At 40.8% G+C, this 22,421-nt stretch overlaps 1 protein-coding gene across 2 annotated transcripts in view; it reads right to left on the minus strand.

Annotated features, from left to right (window-relative positions):
- Positions 1–17,356, minus strand: part of NKAIN2 (Na+/K+ transporting ATPase interacting 2) — a 1,184,738-nt gene extending 1,167,382 nt beyond the window's left edge. Inside the window, exon 1 of one of the 2 annotated variants that reach the window (XR_001296049.2) lies at positions 16,949–17,208. Coding sequence is in view for 1 of the 2 variants with exons in the window: in XM_005684494.3 (XP_005684551.1) it covers positions 16,949–17,002 (54 nt within the window). In the remaining variant the exon portion in view is untranslated. Of the gene's footprint in view, positions 1–16,948 lie in introns of both variants that reach the window. The other variant, XM_005684494.3, reaches the window with a different exon arrangement.

A 22,421-nucleotide genomic window follows, 5' to 3' on the forward strand; every position in this document is an offset into this window, starting at 1 on the left:
AAAAAGAAAACTACAGGCCAATATCACTGATGAACATAGATGCAAAAATCCTCAACAAAATTCTAGCAATCAGAATCCAACAACACATTAAAAAGATCATACACCATGACCAAGTGGGCTTTATCCCAGGGATGCAAGGATTCTTCAATATCCGCAAATCAATCAATGTAATTCACCACATTAACAAATTGAAAAATAAAAACCATATGATTATCTCAATAGATGCAGAGAAGGCCTTTGACAAAATTCAACATCCATTTATGATAAAAACTCTCCAGAAAGCAGGAATAGAAGGAACATACCTCAACATAATAAAAGCTATCTATGACAAACCCACAGCAAACATTATCCTCAATGGTGAAAAATTGAAAGCATTTCCGCTAAAGTCAGGAACAAGACAAGGGTGTCCACTTTCACCGCTACTATTCAACATAGTTCTGGAAGTTTTGGCCACAGCAATCAGAGCAGAAAAAGAAATAAAAGGAATCCAAATTGGAAAAGAAGAAGTAAAACTCTCACTGTTTGCAGATGACATGATCCTCTACATGGAAAACCCTAAAGACTCCACCAGAAAATTACTAGAGCTAATCAGTGAATATAGTAAAGTTGCAGGATATAAAATCAACACACAGAAATCCCTTGCATTCCTATACACTAATAATGAGAAAGTAGAAAAAGAAATTAAGGAAACAATTCCATTCACCATTGCAACGAAAAGAATAAAATACTTAGGAATATATCTACCTAAAGAAACTAAAGACCTATATATAGAAAACTATAAAACACTGATGAAAGAAATCAAAGAGGACACTAGTAGATGGAGAAATATACCATGTTCATGGATCGGAAGAATCAATATAGTGAAAATGAGTATACTACCCAAAGCAATTTACAAATTCAATGCAATCCCTATCAAGCTACCAGCCACATTTTTCACAGAACTAGAACAAATAATTTCAAGATTTGTATGGAAATACAAAAAACCTCGAATAGCCAAAGCAATCTTGAGAAAGAAGAATGGAACTGGAGGAATCAACTTGCCTGACTTCAGGCTCTACTACAAAGCCACAGTCATCAAGACAGTATGGTACTGGCACAAAGACAGACATATAGATCAATGGAACAAAATAGAAAGCCCAGAGATAAATCCACACACATATGGACACCTTATCTTTGACAAAGGAGGCAAGAATATACAATGGAGTAAAGACAATCTCTTTAACAAGTGGTGCTGGGAAAACTGGTCAACCACTTGTAAAAGAATGAAACTAGATCACTTTCTAACACCCCACACAAAAATAAACTCAAAATGGATTAAAGATCTAAATGTAAGACCAGAAACTATAAAACTCCTAGAGGAGAACATAGGCAAAACACTCTCAGACATAAATCACAGCAGGATCCTCTATGATCCACCTCCCAGAAGTCTGGAAATAAAAGCAAAAATAAACGAATGGGATCTAATTAAAATTAAAAGCTTCTGCACAACAAAGGAAAATATAAGCAAGGTGAAAAGACAGCCTTCTGAATGGGAGAAAATAATAGCAAATGAAGCAACTGACAAACAACTAATCTCAAAAATATACAAACAACTTCTGCAGCTCAATTCCAGAAAAATAAACGACCCAATCAAAAAATGGGCCAAAGAACTAAATAGACATTTCTCCAAAGAAGACATACGGATGGCTAACAAACACATGAAAAGATGCTCAACATCACTCATTATTAGAGAAATGCAAATCAAAACCACAATGAGGTACCACTTCACACCAGTCAGAATGGCTGTGATCCAAAAATCTGCAAGCAATAAATGCTGGAGAGGGTGTGGAGAAAAGGGAACCCTCCTACACTGTTGGTGGGAATGCAAACTAGTACAGCCACTATGGAGAACAGTGTGGAGATTCCTTAAAAAATTGCAAATAGAACTACCTTATGACCCAGCAATCCCACTTCTGGGCATACACACCGAGGAAACCAGAATTGAAAGAGACACATGTACCCCAGTGTTCATCGCAGCACTGTTTATAATAGCTAGGACATGGAAACAACCTAGATGTCCATCAGCAGATGAATGGATAAGAAAGCTGTGGTACATATACACAATGGAGTATTACTCAGCCGTTAAAAAGAATTCATTTGAATCAGTTCTGATGAGATGGATGAAACTGGAGCCGATTATACAGAGTGAAGTACGCCAGAAAGAAAAACACCAATACAGTATACTAACACATATATATGGAATTAAGGAAGATGACAATGACGACCCTGTATGCAAGACAGGGAAAGAGACACAGATGTGTATAATGGACTTTTGGACTCAGAGGGAGGGAGAGGGTGGGATGATTTGGGAGAATGACATTCTAACATGTATACTATCATGTAAGAATTGAATTGCCAGTCTATGTCTGATGCAGGATACAGCATGCTTGGAGCTGGTGCATGGGGATGACCCAGAGAGATGTTGTGGGGAGGGAGGTGGGAGGGGGGTTCATGTTTGGGAACGCATGTAAGAATTAAAGGTTTTAAAATTTAAAAAATAAAAAAATAAATAAAATTTAAAAAATTAAATAAATAAAAAATAAATAAAAACTAAGATCATGGCATCCAGTCCCATCACTTCATGGCAAAAAAAGGGGAAAAAGTGGAGACAGTGACAGACTTTATTTTCTTAGTCTCCAAAATCACTGCAGATAGCGACTGAAGCCATGAGGTTAAAAGACTCTTGCTCCTTGGAAGGAAAGGTATGACAGATCTAACAAGCAAAGACATCATTTTGCCAACAAAGGTCCATATAGTCAAAGTTATGGTTTTTCCAGTAGTCATTATGGATGTGAGAGTTGGGCCATAAAGAAAGCTGAGCACCAAAGAACTGATGCTTTCAAACTGTGGTGCTGGGAAAGACTCATGAAGATCAAACCAATCAATCCTAATATTCAGGAAATCAACCCTGAATATTCATTGGAAGGATTGATGCTGAAGCTGAAGCTCCAACACTTTGGCCACTTGATGCAAAGAGCAGATTCATTGGAAAAGACTCTGATGCTGAGAAAGATTGAGGGCAGGAGGAGAAAGGGGCAACAGAGGATGAGATGTTTGAATGGCATCATTGACTCAATGGACCTGAGTGTGAGCAAACTCCAAGAGATGGTGAAGGACAGGGAAGCCTGGTTTGCTGCAGTCCATGGGGTCGCAGAGTTGGACACAATTTAGCAATTGAAAAACAATGAATACTTCAATTAAAAAAGAAAGAAGAAAGGAACAAGAGAAAGAAAGAAAGATCATTACTACGTAAGAGCTCTTAATGAAATGGTAGATATCCCTTGACCAAAAAAAGAAAATAAAGAAACAAAAATTTATCAGGCCTTTGTCATCTATGCTTTATCAATTCAGTTAAGAAATCTGTGACTCTCTTTTAGCTGCCTGGGTATTTTTCTAGTGAGAGAGTTCATAGTTTTAACAGATTCTCAAAAGAGTTCATGATACACAAAAAGCTAAAAACTACTATTCCACAGATGTGAAATATAAAAATAGAATTAACTGTATTTTTTCTACAGAAATTGTATTTTTTTCTAATCTTCAGAATATCTAAGTAATATTGTCTCAAATTACATTAAGTAAAACTAGGCCATATGAACTTAAACTATATGAACTCATTTTCAAAAAATGAACCACAACGGCCCAGTTTACATCAACATGTACTTTTACCACCAATGAACTGATTTATCATCGGCTTAAATGTGATCTTTATAGCACATAATGAACTGAGAACATTAAAACATTTTAACTATTACCATATTCAGTAAGTTGGATATGTTAGTAAACTAATAAATAGTAAGGATCAGATCGCAACTTAAAGTAATCTAGATATTAAAACCACTAGATATTAATCAATTTACGACAGAAGCACAACTTGACATTCCTATCAGTTAGATCATGTCCAATTGTGAAAAGGGTGGAGAAACAATTTATTGGGCACATGTCCTTATGCTCTTCATGTGTGGCCATTTCACAAATCCTCCTTGATAAAGCTGATTTGATAATCCCTTCATTTCCTTCCATTATTCACTCATTCACTCACTATTTTTAATGATCATAACTGGAATACAGTGTTGCAGGTTAAGAATCAGCCGTAGGTTGATTCCTGGAGTTTTGCTTGGTCTTCTCCATCATGCAACAACCCAGGGCAGGGCTCTGTGTACATCTGGCTCTCTGCACATGACTGGTAATGGTCCATCTAAGGGTTGCATTCAAACACATCAGAAAGACTTTCAGAGAGACATATTTTGTAAGAGGAGGTATTTAGTGTTGCCGAATTATTTTTCAACCCCCAAAGCTCACATTCCATCTAGGCAAAGATTACTGTGTCTATGACTTTGCTAACATTTCTCATCCATCTATTGCCCTTAAAGTTCAATATGTAATATTTTTTTATTCACATAAGAAAAGATGAAATGAAAAGATGAAATTAAAAGATGGGCCTAACAGCAACAGACAACAACAGAACTATTTTGTATGTAAACTCTGCATCAAACTGCCATACAAATCTCCAAAACAGTTCACTAGGATTTATTTCTCTCAATTTATGAGAAAAGTTAAGATTTTAGGTCACAGTCATTCTTAACAAAACTGTACAGTCAAAGTAGGTGCAGTAACAGAGAGATCATTATCTCATTCTCGAGAAGACAAAGTGAAAACCAACAGGTTTCCCCTAAGGATTAAAATCAGAGAGGCATATAATTAAAGGTCACCAAACACTGCTGTTAACAAGATCAACATTTACTAAACATAAACTGAACTTACGCCACTTCCCTGACTTTAAGGGCAGCCTTTTTTGAACAAAAGCAAATCTATTCTGAGACAGCCCATAAAATGGTAATCTGGGAAAACACTGTCTCATAGATCTTAAGAGCCTATGGAACTTCCCAGGAAGAGAAAAAAACAGAAATATGTTCTGGAGAAAATTCATTAATGTATTCACAGTCAACTTCACAGACTTTATCAGACTGTGCTTTAAAATATATATCATCAAGAGTAGTATCGCATGCTTTTGAACTCCGAGACTTTCAAGAGCCAGACACTCTCCCCTTCCCCTGCCCCCAGCGCCTCCGCACCCCATAGAAGAAAGTGGAAAACCTTCAAGACCAGGCCAAAAGAGAAGCAAAACTTGGGTTCATAAATGCTACTGAACAACCATATTTTGATTGTCACCTTTCGATTGAATAAAATGGAACCACACTTTGTGATCATGATCACACTAAGATCATGGCATCTGGTCCCATCACTTTATGGCAAATAGATGGGGAAACAGTGGAGACAGTGACAGACTTTATTTTTTTGAGCTCCAAAGTCACTGCAGATGGGGACTGCAGCCATGAAATTAAAAGACGCTTACTCCTTGGAAGAAAAGTTATGACCAACCTAGACAACATATTGAAAAGCAGAGACATTACTTTCTCAACAAAGGTCTATCTAGTCAAAGCTATGGTTTTTCCAGTGATCATGTATGGATGTGAGAGCTGGACTACAAAGAAAGCCGAGCGCCAAAGAATTGATGCTTTTGAACTGTGGTGTTGGAGAAGACTCTTAAGAGTCCCTTGGATTGCAAGGAGATCAAACCAGGCCGTTCTAAAGGAAATCAGTCCTGAATGTTCATTGGAAGGACTGATGCTGAAGCTGAAACTCTGATACTTTGGCCACGTGATGTGAAGAACTGACTCATTTGAAAAGACCCTGTTGCTGGGAAAGACTGAAGGCAGTAGGAGAAGGGGACGGCAGAGGATGAGATGGTTGGATGGCATCACCAACTCAGTGGACATGAGTCTGAGTAAACTCCAGGAATTGGTGATGGACAGGGAGGTCTGGTGTGCTGCAGTCCATGGGGTCACAAAGAGCCAGACATGAACAAGTGACTGAACTGAACCAACACTTTGTGAAAGATGGACAAAATGAAACACCATTACTTCCTGTTGGTAAGGGTAAAGAATACATAATAATATAATACTACAGCTCCTATATTTTAGAATATCATAAGTTGTGAACGTGCTATCATCAAATTTGTGAGCAAGCTTTATTAAAAAAAGAAAGAAGGGAGAAAAAGACTCAGGCATATACTCCGGAAAACCATAATTCAAAAAGATATATGTACCCCAATGTTCACTGCAGCACTATTCACAATAGCCAGGACACGGAAACAACCTGTAAGTCCATCGACAGATGACTGGATAAAGAAGATGTAGTATATAAATACAATGGACTATTACTTGGCCATAAAAAAAGAACGAATTTCAGCCAGTTCTAGTGAGGAAGATGAACCTAGAGCCTGTTTACAGACAGAAGTAAATCACAAAGAAAAAAACAAATATTGTATATTAATGCATATACATGGAATCTAGAAAAATGGAACTGATGAGCCTATTTGTAGGGCAGGAATAGCGACACAGACATAAAGAACTCATGGACACAGAGAGTGAAGGAGAAGGTGGGATGAACTGAGAGAGCAGCACTGAAACATATACATCACCACATGCAAAACAGGGAGCCAGTAGAAATTTGCTGTATGAGACAGGGAGCTCAAACGGGGGCTCTGTGACAACCTAGAGGGGCGCAAGGTGGCAGCGAGGTTCAAGAGGGAGGGACATAATATACCCATGGCTGATTCACACTGTTGTAGGGCAGAAACCAACACAGCCTTGTAGAGCAATTATCCTCCCATTTAAAATAAATTTTTAAAAATACCCAAAAGTTAGGGTTCTTTATAAACCAGCTGTGTATTAACAAATCTATAATAGCGTCTAAATCCTTCAAATATACAGCTCCCTCACCACTCCCAGATACCAGAGTTAAACACATGTATAGACCCTAATATTGGAGAAGGAAATGGCAACCCACTCCAGTGTTCTTGCCTGGAGAATCCCAGGGACAGCGGAGCCTGGTGGACTGCTGTCTATGGGGTCGCACAGAGTGGGACATGACTGAAGCGATTTAGCAGCAGCAGCAGCAGCAGCAACATAGACCCTAATCTCATCTCTGTACCTCAGACTAGTCAAGTGGAGCAAATACGTAGCTGAAGGATACACCATCTCTGATCCCCATTTTACAGATTAAGGGAATTAGGTCTGAATCACCGTGTCCCTGGGGATGAGTTATAACTTCCAGGAGCAAGCTGTCTCCCACCACTGCAAGCTCTGTGACAAGGAGGTACTCAAACCAAGGCAGAAGAAAGACTCCTTGACTAGAGGCCAGGACCAGAGAAGGCAGCGCACCATCAGGCTTGAATGTTCTCTGCCCCCTGGGGCCTGTAGAACTCCTCCCCACTTTTGTTTCTCAGTGGCATCAGAGATTGTCCTTTAAAAAAAAATACTCTGAAGACCAGTTTTGTATATCTCCTATGGCTAGAAGAGGGTCATATGAATTCCCTACCATGGGGCATGTCAGATACAACCCTGGCCGGCCATCATTTGACACACAGCTGTCAGTTAAAGGATCTGAAATGCCTCCTTGTTCTGTTGCGCAATTAGCACTTTACAGAGGTACACAAAGACTTCTGTTAGCAGAAGAGATTTGATTCCTCCATTCCGAACCAAGACCCATTTGTTTTCAAAGAATACAGCATTGTTGGGATTTTTAAATGCATGACTGTTTTCGAGTGTATGCACTGATCAGAAAACAAAAGTCAGTATGAGGACTCTTCACCACCCGCCCCGCAAACATTTAGGGCATGATGCTGGAAGAGGGAGTGTGGTTTTAGCTGTAGGATATGGTTTTAGCTGTAGGATACTGCTCCTCAGCCATGGCTTCTAAAAGAAAGTGCTTCTGCAGCGACGCTCTCCCAGGCGTTCTCAAGCTCCAAACATCCTTGAAACTGGCAACCTGGCATCCTCCTGGCAGCAACAGCAATTGGATCTGACTGAATTTCAAAGTTAAGGGCTGTGATTTTAGTTACCAAAACATAGCTTCAAGCAGAACAAATAAAACATATTAAAAAAAAAAAAAGGCAAGCAGCTGAAAGCAAAAGTCCCTTCTATTTATTCATATTTTAACTATGGAACAATAACACTTGCTACTCTTAAACATCTTTATGTATTAGTCTTTGGGAGATACCTTCTTCCAAAGTTAAGAGTTTCCATGCTGAATTTTTAGCCATCAAGGATTGTTTAGATAACACTTTAACATTATTAACTTTAGATTGCATCATGAGCCTAGAGAAATATTCACTGATACATGTTCCTGAGAATACTAGTTCCATGCAAGATTAATAGAGGATATGAGAAAAAGGGTTCCTTGGTTTGTTGCAAACACTTTGTGTTCAAAAACTTGAAGGGAATTAAGCTCAGAATTCTTTAGTTCTAGACTTCTAGGAGCTGCAGAAACACTAACACGAATCATGAGCCTTAGGATGGAGGAGAGAGGATGATGACTCTAGAGACCCACAATGTATTTAATCTCACAGCTCATGTTCAGGGAGTATTTGATTTTGCAGAACTAGCACCCACAGAATGCAGTTTTCAAAATGCTGCCAGGCCAAGCAGAATGCAGACTGGCTTCTGAAATCTAAGTTTAATTCTTCATGAACACTTAGAGTAGGTATATCACACATACAAGTATATTGTTTATCTATTTCAAGTCATTTTCCTCTACAATTATAATCCTTATTCATATACTCCCTCCCAAAAAATGACGAGCAGGTAGGAAAAAAATGTTTCTATGAAAAAAAACACAAAAAAACTAATTTTTTGCAACTAGGGCCACTGGTCAGATGATACATAGGCACCCCTACAACTATTCCCAGTCTCACTGGATGAACAGCTCTTAAAGTTTAAACTAGGAAGAATGACAAACATTTTCTAGGTATCAGACGTAATACAACAGTGAAGCCTCACAAGTGTGAAGCTCTTTCATGCAAACTTTCAGCACATTTTCGCAGATGCTCCTAAGCATTCCGTAGGGTAAATGGGTCAGGAATCATTTGCCCCACTTTTCAAAGGAGGAAACAGCACTAGGAATATAAATGGCTTGAGCAAAGTCACACTTATTTACTTGTCCTATACAGACGCCCTAGACAGTGTATAGAAAACACGTGCCTTCTCACTGAGTCCAGTGCTTTTCCAGTATATTCCGTCCTCTCTCTCTCTCTCTCTCTCGCAGGCCTGTGCTTAGCACAGTGAGAAGCTATTCCAGAAATTCAGACCACGGGGCAAGGTTGGCAAAGAGAAGCAGTTGAATGGACCAATTCCACTCCAGCATTACTAGGCATAGAGGGTACAGACCTGAGGCACTGGGTCTCTTTCAGATTTTTCTCTCCTCATTGCAAAGACACAAATGCTGTGCAAAGAACTTTCTTTCCCCTTATTTAAACTTCTGAAGAGGACTAAGCTAGAAGTCAGAAACAATCACACTTGATCCTGAAGCAAAGTTTTCTTTCCTGTCTGTAACAGGAAAAAAGAAGAAATGAGTTAATTATCTAAGTTGGGTTGAAGAATTTTCAAAACAAGCTTAGGCACTCCTGCAACACCATTAAGTAAAGATCTAACTTCTAGGCCAGTAATTCTCAGTCTGACCTGTAGTGTCACCTGGGAGTCTTCAGAAATGCAAATTTAAGAATCAGAAACACTGGGGTGGGCCTACTGACATGTGTGGGAAAAGCCCTGAAGGTGAATTTGAGGTACACTTACGTTCCAGAATTTTCTATGATATTCAATGCAATACATATTTTATATAACCTATTACTTGAAGTTATTATTTCCAATAAAAATAATTTTAATGAATATCCCCACCAATAATGGTCTAGAAGGACTTCGGATTTGAGACACATTAAAATATATATAAACAATAGGCAAATAATATCACCTTGCATTAACCATTCATCTGGCACTGGTTTCAAAAAGAACAGGAATTTGAGAAAAATGAATACATTTCTTCTTCCCATGGAACTGTTTTAGACATATTTATTTGGCCGCACTGGGTCTTAGTTGTGGCATGTAGGTCTAGCTCCTGACCTGGGATTGAACCTGGGCCCCTTGCATAGGGAGCTCGGAGTCTTAGCCACTGGACCACCAGGGAGGTCCCCCCTGGAACTGTTTTTAAACATACCTATCAAAGTGTCCACCTCCACAGTGGCCAGAAATGCAGAGCAGCTATAACATTTCTTTAATCTACCTTTGAACAATGACAGAAATACAGCCTTACTATGAGAAGTTATTTCTCTAGGGTAGAACTACAAGTATGTTTGCAGTGTTAGGACACATTCAAAATCTCAGAGGGACGGTCAGGTTTACTGACTCTGCAGGGACACCCTCTCCAATTCTCTAGTCCACACACTGGCAGTTGCAAGTTGTGAAACCCCAAGTCCACCTGGTCCAGCCAGGTGTGGACAAGGGCCTGGCATCAAGCCTCCTCTCCCAGCCTGCTGAGTCTCACGCTGATTACAGCGTTGTCAGGGAATCAGTAGGTGGATAAAACGTCCTTTGTTAGTAAAACAAATGTAAAGCTACTGATATGGTTTCATGCACCCTGGTGTACATAGATGCATATGTATAATATATACAGTGACTCAACCTCCATCAGGCTTAAAGTCGTGTTAGACTTGACTCTGAATCCAAGCTCTACCACTAAGGGGGTGACTTAAGTCGCCTGAACTTTCAGAACCTGTTTGCTTCTCTTTACAGAGGGAATATTAATATCTATTACCTACCTCACAGAATTAATGGAAAGGAATCAATGAAAAAAAGCACACTTTTTTTTTAACCATTAGAAGTTTAGATTAGCATTTAGCCAGAAAGAGCTTTCAATAAATAGTAACCATTTTTATAATTTTTATAGTGTTTTACAAAGATGGATTTTGAAAGCATAACAAATTATAAAAAGAATGTTTTTTTCAAAGGGCACATAAAAGTTAGTTTACTTGTAAACTGTTCAAAAAAAAGAGTTTTTATGGGGTTCAGAGTTTGCATGCAGGATCCAAAGTCATTTAAAAGGCAAAAACTATTAGCATTTGGGACTTCCCTGGTGGTCCAGTGGTTAAGACTCTGTGCTTTCACTGCAGAGGACACAGGTTCAAACCCTGATTGGGGAACTAAGATCCCAAATGCTTCCTGGGGTGGCCTATATATGTGTGTGTATATATATATTAGCATTAGATGCGGAGAAGGCAATGGCACCCCACTCCAGTACTCCTGCCTGGAGAATCCCATGCCTGCCTGGAGAATCCCATGGACGGAGGAGCCTGGCAGGCTACAGTTCATGGAGTCGTGAAGAGTCGGACACGACTGAGCAACTTCACTTTCACTTTTCACTTTCATGCATTGGAGAAGGAAATGGCAACCTACTCCAGTGTTCTTGCCTGGAAAATCCCAGGGACGGGGGAATCTGGTGGGCTGCCGTCTATGGGGTCCCACAGAGTCGACGTGACTGACGCGACTTAGCAGCAGCAGCAGCATTAGATGTCACTCCATTCCTATTCCAGGTTGGAAAAAAAGACAGTCTATAGCTTGTGTTAGATCAAATGTTATGACCAGTTCTATCAGACAAAAGTACCCATTTTAAACTAACCAAGAAACAAAAAAAACGGAAAACACTAATTTCAGGAAGATGAAGAAAATATGCCATTTAAATTGTGAGAACTTTCAAATCTAAACACACCTGAGATATCAAAATAAGAGAAAATGAGTTTATAAATTTTACGTCCCACACTAATCTGGAGAAATATAAGGATATACTTTTATCTTATGCTTTCATAATTTTAAAATGTCTTTCAATTTCCTAGTGTTGGTACAAGCAAATGTTTTCATACACTTCTATTTCTACCCCCATAGAAATGATGTAGGCATAAATACAGAGCTTCTAGTATTGTTATGTGGAAAAAAACATAGATGCATCATATCTTGATGGCCTATCTATTTTAGTATATTTAAAATAAACAATAATCAAGTTCTAAGGGGAAAAGGGGAACCAAAATTGAAAGAGCTTACTATACAGGTGAAATAACAGAACTGAAGTAATTCTTCTGTGTGTGTTTGGGCTCTGATATTTGTGTGCTACAAGGCACAGAAATAGGGAAGCAATTATTAGCAATAGTAATTTCAAATCTATTTTTGGAAAAACTACACTGAGTTACTTGAAATTCTACTAAATAACTGACATAAATCCTTGAAATTTTAGTGAAACCCACAGGTAATGGACAGCTGGCTCTCATTTTACACAAGGCACTGGAGGGTCAGAGGCAAGATCCACGGAGGGGCGGGGTCCTGGGACCAATTCCCTGCAAATACCAAGGGACAACTTACAGAGAAGTATTTAATGATACCACAATTTTAATATTCGCTATTTTTAGTATAAACACAGAAGTGTTAAAACGTGTTTATGTCTCGGATTTTATTTCTGTCAAGTACACACATGCACAGAAAAGAAACAGACCAAGAAATACAGACCTCCTATTTTAAGAAGTCCCTGGCTGCCATTCTGAAATTCTTGACTGGGCAAGTAGAGGATCTGACCCCAAACCAAAGCAGCATCAGAGGAGAAAGCTGGTGGAATGCCCATCTGCATATCTGGGCCACTGCCCACATACGGGCCCCCGGCCAGATGACTCTGGCATCCTGCGCACGGGATGCTCCCCATGCACGCCTTTATCTGAGAAAGAAGGCAAAACAGCTCTGCAGAGACTGGTTCTGTGCAACTTCAGGTGCATGAGAAAAGAAGCCGCCCTTGGTCTGCGAACCAAGAAACAGAGCTGGGCACTGGGAGACGTTTCCACTTTTTTTTTTTTTCCTCCTGGTCAATGTTAGAGCAGAGTGGCGCTCAATAACAATGGAAGAGTGAATTAAAGACAAAGACACACAGGATGATGTCAGGGTGTAAAAACAGAAAACATTTAAAAGGAAGAAATTTATTGTTATTTTACAACCTAGCAAACTCTCAGCGTATTCTTCCATCATAAGTTTCTGAAATGTGATGTGGAAATTGTTAGTCTTCTCCATGAATCAGATCAGTTAATGACCTGAAGACTTTATTACCAATGGCATTTAACTCTAAAATTTTAAATTCCTAGAGAGAGAGAAAGTTGTGACAGATAACGTTCTACACTTTCAGAGAACTTTCAAACTTGTCATATGTACCTAGGAAAATCATAAGATTCTACCTGCACTTTTCAAGTCACTTCATGTCAATGCTTTATTTTGTTTTAAGTAACTAAAGAACTTATAACTATAAACACTGCATAAAATCACGATTGACGCCGCTGAAGTACTCCGTAATTATGACAAAATTGTTTATATTTAGTCCATCTAAGCACTCAAGGCCTTCTCCATAAATGTGTACCTCCGAAAAGCTTAGCAACTATGCAGTAGAAAGCAACTGATCATTCTTAATTGTTTCAAACCTGCTTCTCCACGCAGCTGCACACACGTGTGCTAATCTAATTGTTAGTTGCACCTGCTCCAAGTTAGCAATACTTCATAGAGCAAATGGCAAGAATGGCATTTTCAAGTGTTAATCTGTTCAGTGTAAATTTGTACTTTCTTGCAAAAGTTTATGACACATAGGCTTTGTATCATACAGGAGTCTGAGGTACAAAAATGTGGGAGGTTTAGAATTTCCTTACTTGAAAGCAAAGCTGTCTTTTCAAACTAAAATAAATTATGCTCCTCCAGATTAGAGCTGATTTTTCACTGAGAAATATCTGAGATATCTGTGTGTTTTTTCAACATTCACATGAAGTACTTTTTGAGTCAACCAAACACTGAAGAAAAATAGCAGAAACTCTCTCACAAACTTCTGAAAGCTGTAAAGAAGAAGTTAAATTGTTCTTGTCCTATACCACCATAACCATCCTAAAAAAGCACTGATGCTTTTTGTAACTATCTAACATCTTCAGTTTCTGAGCATTAAGGACAGAAATGATAAAAAGAAAATTCCCTTCTTCAGATTATGAGCTTAGACCCTGGATTCTGCAGAGGCAGCAAATCTGTTTCCAGAGTTCACACCCCCTTTTCATAAGAATCGCCCTAAAATCTGAAGCTGGAGTAATACAGCTCGAAGATTTTAATGAATGATATATACAGATACATTTTCTGTAAAATGGAAGTTTTGTGCTAAATTTCTATAGCATGAGCTTCTAATTTCTTGTCTTATGAACTGATTTCCTGATTTTTCAAAGAAGATATGTTTATCCAAACTTGTCTGCCAAATATAAAATTAAATGCACATTTAGCATAATTAAAAACAAAGATACAGAATCCTGACAGGTAAATTTCTCTATATCCTGTGTCTCTGTCCTTCACTTGTTAAAGGATCAGAACACTGTATATATACTCTGATAACATACTGATAAACGAGGTTCTCATCTCCCACTAAGTTTAGTTGCAAGTTTATGTAGACATACATACTCCTTAAAGTCTAGTTGAAATACACTCTACTTACAGAATGGGAGTCAAATGTTTCTAGAAAGTTAATAGTCACTTAACTAAGAAACTTAATCAAGTTTCTATCTTAATTTTTGGCTTCAATTTATTTTAATAAATCTAAAATTTTCTGCACAGCTACAAAAAAGCCCAAATGTTACTAAACAGACACTAAACACTTCAGAAGTAAACAAAACTTGGTGAACTGTTGTGTCAAACAATGTTACATTCTGGAAATCTGGCTACATATAAAACAAACTTTACTCATAATAGCTCAAAGATACATAAAGTTTTCAAAAATCTATCAAGAACAAAGGAAACCCACCTACTGTGTGTGCCCACATGCCCTTGGCCCCCAGGTGCATGTTCTCCCAGTATTTTGCAACTATTTGCAAAAGAATTATTTTATTTAAAATTAAATACTATATTTCTAAGAGGCAGCAATTAACAAGAATCTCTGGAGTCCTTTAAGAGTGACCATTTCACCCTGTCAAACAAACCGGATTTCTTCTTAGTCCTTCGTTTTTTTCTTCTGCATTTGCACTAACATGGCTGCTAATTATATTAGTCTGGTGGCACATAAAGTCTGGATGGGAAAAATCACAAGATTCTTATAGAGCTTAAATACCTCTTAGGACTCAAACGCGTAGCTGCTTAAACACTTTTATATCACAGCTACTTCTATATTGTTAGAAAACTTAGCTTTGATTCAGAATTTCTGTTTCATAGGAGATGTAGCACCTTTCCAATACACCACTGCATATATACATGCACACAAATAATCGCACGCGCGTGCGCACACACACCCCTTTAGCCATATTATGCTACTTTGTATATTTAGCTTCCCATTTGTATATTTGCGTTTTTCTGAAACTGCTTAAGTTCTGGAAGGGTTTGTATTCATCACACAAAGTGCCATATAGATCGAATGCCTACATTTACCATAATAAAGCCTAAATGATAGCTAAAACACATTTTTAGAATTCAAAATTGAAAAGAGCATAAAAACGCTCTTACCCACCCACTCATTCTCACAGCTTCATATGCTTTTACACAGTGAATCAGCAAATGCATTCTTTTCTGAATCATATATGAACTTAAGAATGTTTGGAAAATGTTTATACAGTTTGGCATACCTGGCCTTACTGGTAGCTTACCAAAGTAAGCTCTCTAGTTGTTCTGATCAGCTTTATCATTAATAGTAAAACCTTTAATGCATAATTTAATTGAACATATGGTACAGAAAAACAAACTGTTTTACAAGTAACTAAGAAAATGTAACATTCTTAAAATTATAGTTCCATCTTCTTCTTCTTACAACCCAGTGCATAAGTAATTCACAGACCAAAATATACATCATCAAGATAACTTTCCTGGGGAATAAAAACATCCTTAAGATAATATACAACTAAAAGCACTCCTTCAGCTAAATATTAAAGAAAACAACCACCACCACTCATGAGCTTCATGACAACTGATAAACAATGAAGAACACATCAGTTTCAATAGCAAATCCTTACTCTTTTGATTATTGAGTGGGCTCTCAGAAATCTCCAGTCTTGTAGTCCTTTTAGCCTTTATGAAACAATTGTTGGAAATGTGAATGGCTATTCAGATTAACTCATACTTTCCAAAGAAAGCTGTTGGTAACAGGAGTAAGAAAGTACCTCCTACCTCAAATTAACTGGTAAAAGTGGTTTATTTTTCACCTCTAAACTATCCTCACCTCCTCCTTCTATTGCCTTTAAGGAATTCAAATTCAGAGACATGACGTTTTCCTTTATTGGCTCCTTGCCTCTTTGCAACTGTACAACATTCCTCAAGAAGTATATATAATTCATCCCACTGGATCAGACAACAGTATCTATTTCAGAAGCAATTACATCCATAATGTAAGTTACAACATTTTTTCTTAGAATTGTTTGTGTCAATAATAAGTGTGATTTCAGGGCTACTGGTTCAGTCTATAGCAATGCTGTTGCTCATCTAAGCATTTCTCTTCTATCTACATACTTTTAAAACTCGGTGTGTCCTGTAGATCAGACTGCTGTAAGGATACCATCTGCACTACAAAATGGTTTGTTAGAGCCTTATACTTTTTACACAATATATTTCTTGAAAAATAATACACGTCGATGAAGAAACAAAGATACTGCAAAAATTAGTATACAGAAAAAAAGTTAAAAAAAATCTATTTCTGTTTTAACACCTGTATAGTAAATTGCATGTGACTATCATGTTGTTACATTAATAGGAACGCAAAGCATAAAAGAACAAGAGCTACCTCTTTGCTTTGCTTAAAGAAATTAAAGACAAGTTTAACCCGAACCTGCCAAACTGTCTTCAGAAGAAAAGACATAGGTGGGGGCGGAAAGCCTCACCTCTCCCGTACCCCGCAGCACATTTCCCTGAAAGCATTTTAAACATAGGCAATATATCTGTCACCTTTTCTTTTTTCTTCTATTCTGATCAACGGCAGACCTTTTACTGCACTCCCCTGCCCACCATCTCAGTGGTACGTTACAGAATAAGAGGACCCAAGTGTCACTTACCAGTTGCATGCCACAGATAAAGATAAGCGTGCACCTGCCACTGCAATAACCCATGGTTTCCGAGACCCCTGCCACAGCCAGACTGTCCCACGTCGGCCACCGTCGAGCCCCCACTTTATCCAATCAGATCGCGGGGAAGGACGGGCAAACCTGCCGAGGGCTCGGGGGCTCCGGGCTGCTGCTGCCAGCGTCCTGGGAAGTGACAGGCATTAGGACCTGCTGGCGCGGCGGCGGCGGTGGCGGCGGCAGCTCCAGCCGCGCCCGCCACACATACCTTCACTCGCTCGGTGCACACGCCGCGCCGCGGGCAGCGCCGCCCGCGGAGACGCGCCCGGGGCCCGCAGGGGCAACAGCGGCAGCCTCGCAGCGCCGCCGCGCCCTCGGGCATCTGGCCGCGAAGTTTCGCCCCCGCCGCTCCCCGCGCCGGCTCGCCCCGCGCCCCCCCAGCGCGGCCGCCGCCCGACGCGCGCTCGCCCCGCACTCTCCACGCGCCGGCTCCGGGGGCGGCAGAAGCGCTTGCGGGGCGCTGCCCGCCTCCCTGCGCCGCCCGCGGCTCCTCCGCGCCCCGCGCTGCGGGGCCCGGCGGGCGGGGGGCGGAGCGCGGGCCGGGCGGGGGCGTCCGGGCTTCGCGGTCCCGGGCGGCGGCGGCTGCAGCGCGCCGTGATGCGGGGTCCGCGCCGCGTCCTGCAGCGGCGCTGCCCCTCCCTTCGCCCAGATGTGTTAATCCTCCTACAACAAATCCTTCAACCTGCGCCCCGCCGCCCCCTCGCAGAACGTCGACTTCTTGCAGTCCTGCCGGGGCTACCGCCGAGGGGACCGTTGGCGGCCGCGGCGATGGGGACGCTGGGGTCCGCGGGGCGGAGAGTCCGAGCGGCGTGTCCGGAGCTTGCTGGGCTGGTGTCAGTCCTGCTACCGCAACCGAGCCCGGAGCACTGCGCGCGAGTCAGCCGCTTGTGTGCGTGTATGTGTGTTTGGGGAAAAGGGGACGAAGAGGAAGGTTAGGGACGGAGAACGGGTGATGAAATAGTGCACCCTGGCATCCCGGCCGGCCGGAGAGCCCGGGTGGCAGAAGGCTCGGAGGAGAAGGGACGCCGCGGTTGCGGACGCGCTACTAGCCGCGCACGGCACCCTGCTCCCGGCTCCCAAGGATCTGCAGGGGTCGGAGCGTGGAGAGTTACGGAACAGACCCTGCGCCGGAAAAGGCACCGGGTTGCTTCTGGAGTTGTGGGAAAACTGGGAACTGGGGTGGGGTGGGGGTGGGGGGCGCTTAGGAACGCAGTGAGTGCTGCTTCAGATGTTTGTTTTCACTCGAGAAATGAGAGGATCTGAGACAGTTTCCGCACTCAAGTATTTTAGCCTCAGGGGCCGTCCCGGCGGGATGTGGATTCTCGGAGTGGATGCACCAGTCCCGGGGCTGGAACGCCGGCCCAGAGCTGTGCCCCTGCTGTGGTAACCTGCGGAGAGACCCGCTTCGGAGCCCGCTGCTGCCACCTGCGGGTGGAAAGCTGAAGAACAGCGAAGCAAGCTGGTCCAGGTGGCGTCCCCAGGGGCTTGAGTGTCTGGATCCAAGGGTAGTGTGTGTGTGTGTGTGTGTGTGTGTGTGTGTCCGGATCCAAGGGTAGTGTGTGTGTGTGTGTGTGTGTGTGTGTCCGGATCCAAGGGTAGTGTGTGTGTGTGTGTGTGTTTTAATAGCCCTGAGACACTTGTTAAAGCATTTCTACCTTTCCCAGGAAATGAAGGTGTGATGTAGAGATCCGCTGAGGTACTGAGTCGTTGGGATGAAGGAAAGAAAATGGTTTAAGAAACTTAAATAGCAAATGTCTTCCCACATCCCCTGAGGGATTAAGACTGTTGAAAGCATATAAACCAAAGAGCTTTCCCTAGAAAATGAAATTTGGCCCTACTGAGAAAATAGTATTGTGTAGGATAATTTTATGCTGGGAACTACAAATAAGGATCCCAAATGATTGTTTCCTTTGAATAAATATGACGTATCAGAATGACGAAATAAAAAGAAATTGAATAGGGCGTAGGGACCCTAGTCCCAGAAGCCTGGAACTGATTTGTCAGTTGTAGACAGCCAAAAAGATATTTGATTTGTTATATTTATAGAATATGAATATTTTGTTACTGTACTGAAACGCCTACTTTTAATTACCCTGCTTATGAATAAACTTTTCTCTGCAATGTGTCCTTCAACGTTTAATTAAATTATCAGAGCCCATATGTGCCCTTTTCCATGGAAGGGCCTAGCAAGCACAACACTTGGTGAAACTGAAGCCAGAGGTATTTGGTGGAAAATGTTTCTTTCAGCTGTTACTCTGTCTTTGTACACAGCTTGGATGACCAGTAGTGGCTGGGAATGTAGGTATTTTGTAGGTAGATATTGCCAAGCAGAAAGAAAACTGTAAGTTAATATTCTCTAATGCTTGAAAAGCAGAGACATTACTTTGCCAACAAAGATCTGTCTAGTCAAAGCTGTGGTTTTGCCAGTGGTCATGTATGGATGTGAGAGTTGGAATGTGAAGAAAGCTGAGCACTGAAGAATTGATGCTTTTGAGCTGTGGTGCTGGAGAAGACTCTTGAGAATCCTTGGACTGCAAGGAGATCCAACCAGTCCATTCTAAAGGAGATCAGTCCTAGGATTTCTTTGGAAGGAATGATGCTGAAGCTGAAACTCCAATACTTTGGCCACCTCATGTGAAAAGTTGACTCCTTGGAAAAGACTCTGATGCTGGGAGGGATTGGGGGCAGGAGGAGAAGGGGACGACAGAGGATGAGATGGCTGGATGGCATTACTGACTCGATGGACATGAGTCTGAGTGAACTCCGGAAGTTGGTGATGGACAGGGAGGCCTGGCGTGCTGCGGTCCATGGGGTCGCAAAGAGTCGGACACAACTGAGCAACTGAACTGAACGCCTACTTTTAATTACCCTACTTATAAATAAACTTTTGTATGCTTGAAGAATGCTTGAAGAAGCTGCTGCTATACTATGAAAAGCATTATGTTACCTTTTAAAATTTATAATTGCAACAGTGTATTTCTGTGGAGTCATCTATAATCCTGCAGTAGTTTCCCTGCCACCAGCCACAGCCCAAGTGGCCTTTAGGATGCACAGGTAAGCAGATAGCATAATGCTGTCTGTAGCTGAGTGTCAGCACCCCACCCATAGTCCTTGTATTCTTGCCATTTAGAACATGGCCATCTTCTTTCTGTAGCCACCTGGGACTGCTGCAGGCTTTTTCTGCCCACAGAAGGTGTTTGGCTGGGAGTGAAGGTACAGCCTCAAGAGCAACCCTCACCCAGTAATGGATGAGAGTCAGGGGATAAATTTCCCAACCTTCTCAGCCCAGAGGTGTGAAACCCTGAGACATGCTCTTGACTACATTATTAATTTCCTCACCAGCATGGAGCCCATGGTGCCCACAATTGGCCATGCAGGTAACCCACTCATCCATCCTCTGAATTAGCTTCCTTCCCTTCCCTGCCTCATCTCCCTGCTCGCCTACCAGTGCTTCCTGAGATCATCCAGAAATAAACCACTTCGCTCAAATCCTGTGTCAGGGCTGCTCCCGGAGACCAGCAAAAGGCACTTTAAGGGTTTTTATCCCTGATCTGACGTCATCAGCACAGCGTTCTCAGAAGAGAGCCAGGGGCATGTTCAGTGTTGCGCCCACTGTTGCACTTACTATGTGCAACCACTGCCTTACATGCTACCCCTAGTCATTTCGCTCATTCCTCACAGGAAGCTGGTGAGTTGTGCAATGCTATTTTAAAGCACCCTTGTGTGTAGGGTTTTGTACTATCAGTGGTTTCAGACATCTGGGGGTCTTGGCACATCTCCCACAGATAAAGAGGAACTACTATTTCTTGATCACAGATGCACATGTTCTCTGTGGCAGAATTAAGAGTATGGTGAAGGCATGTCTGTGAAACATCAAAATCTGCTTTTCTGTTCTCTCATATTGGTATTTTACTGTACTTACTTGTCAATCTTTTAGAATTCCATACAGAAGTGATGATGTAAAATATTTAGAAGGAGGATGACACATATTTTGTTCTTTTTTCCCCAGCTTTATTGAGATCATACTTTATTATCTCTAAACTTAATTCATGTCACATTTTTTTAGATAGCATATAGGCTATGCCTGCTTTATGAAAATGTGCTGTAGTGGGGGAGACAGTTTCATTTCTTAAGGTGGCTGTGCCCTTCCTATTCTGTTTCCTGTTATCTCTGGAGCCTTAGTGGAGAAGACTAAAGAGGTAATTCCAACTATCCCACAGATGTGCATGAAGGAGACAGAGACATCTCAAATGGAGTGGTGGTTGCACTTTCATTCAGAAATAAAGTCACATACTATTCAGCTCTATAATGTTCTCAGGGCTTTTGTTGACTAGTCCGGTGATACAACTATTATCTTATTTCTGTGGGGAGGATGCCAAGGTCAGCCACATCTCCAAGACTGACCTTGGTATCCCAGGCTAAAGCATTTTCAAGGTTATTTCACACCTGTTATCTCATTTATCTACCTGATAGAATGTACTAGGTACACAGCCATGGAGTGAGCTGCCGTCTGCTCAACACTCAGTCACCTCAACAGGAGCAAAAGCTCAAGCCTGGCTTTAGTAATACCACTGAGCAATTTCACTCTGAGTTTTACTCGGTCTCCATTCATTATGGTTTGAAAACACAAAGGCAGCAATTAAACTTTACAATTGTAAAACCAACAAATTAAATTGACTGTATATTTGTACAAACAGATATTTTTTTCTTATTTGGAAAATAAACAGCTACTAGGAAACAATAATTTCAAAATAAATTTAAAAAGAAAATCAGTCATAATCCTTCCATCCACAGATAATTTTATTGTCATTTTTGCACATTTTATTTTACAAAAATGGGATTATATAATACATAATATATATGTAATCTACTTTTTCACCTAACAATAGATTAAGAACTTGTATCTAAATTATCAACTATTAAACTCATGGACTCTGCAGTCAGTTTGACTGTATAATCCAAGCTCTGGCACTTATCAACTGTGTAACCTTCAGCAAATTGCTTCACTCTCTATATCTTAGTTTCTTTGTAAAAGGAGGCAGGGAGTTATAAGGCATATATATCATAAGGTTGTTGACAGCATTAAATAAAGCACTATGTAAAGTTTTTAAAACAGTGCCTGGCCCATAGTTAATATTTTCCCGTTGTTATTTATCATTATTCTGTATACAACATAGCTTTAATGGCTACATAACATCCCAATGTAAGCAAATATCCCAGTTATTTAATTCATCTCTTTTTCTTAGACATATAAGTTTTATGGTGAGCAGACTAATGCACCCTCAGATAAGTCCACACAGTAATTCCTAGAACCTGTGAATATGTTACCTTAAGTGGCAAAAGAGATTTTTGAATATGTGATTACATTAGGAATCTTGAGAAGGGAAGAACAGCCTGGACTGTTGAG

This window comes from Capra hircus, chromosome 9 (assembly GCF_001704415.2).
Source record: "Capra hircus breed San Clemente chromosome 9, ASM170441v1, whole genome shotgun sequence".
Lineage (NCBI taxonomy): Eukaryota > Metazoa > Chordata > Mammalia > Artiodactyla > Bovidae > Capra > Capra hircus.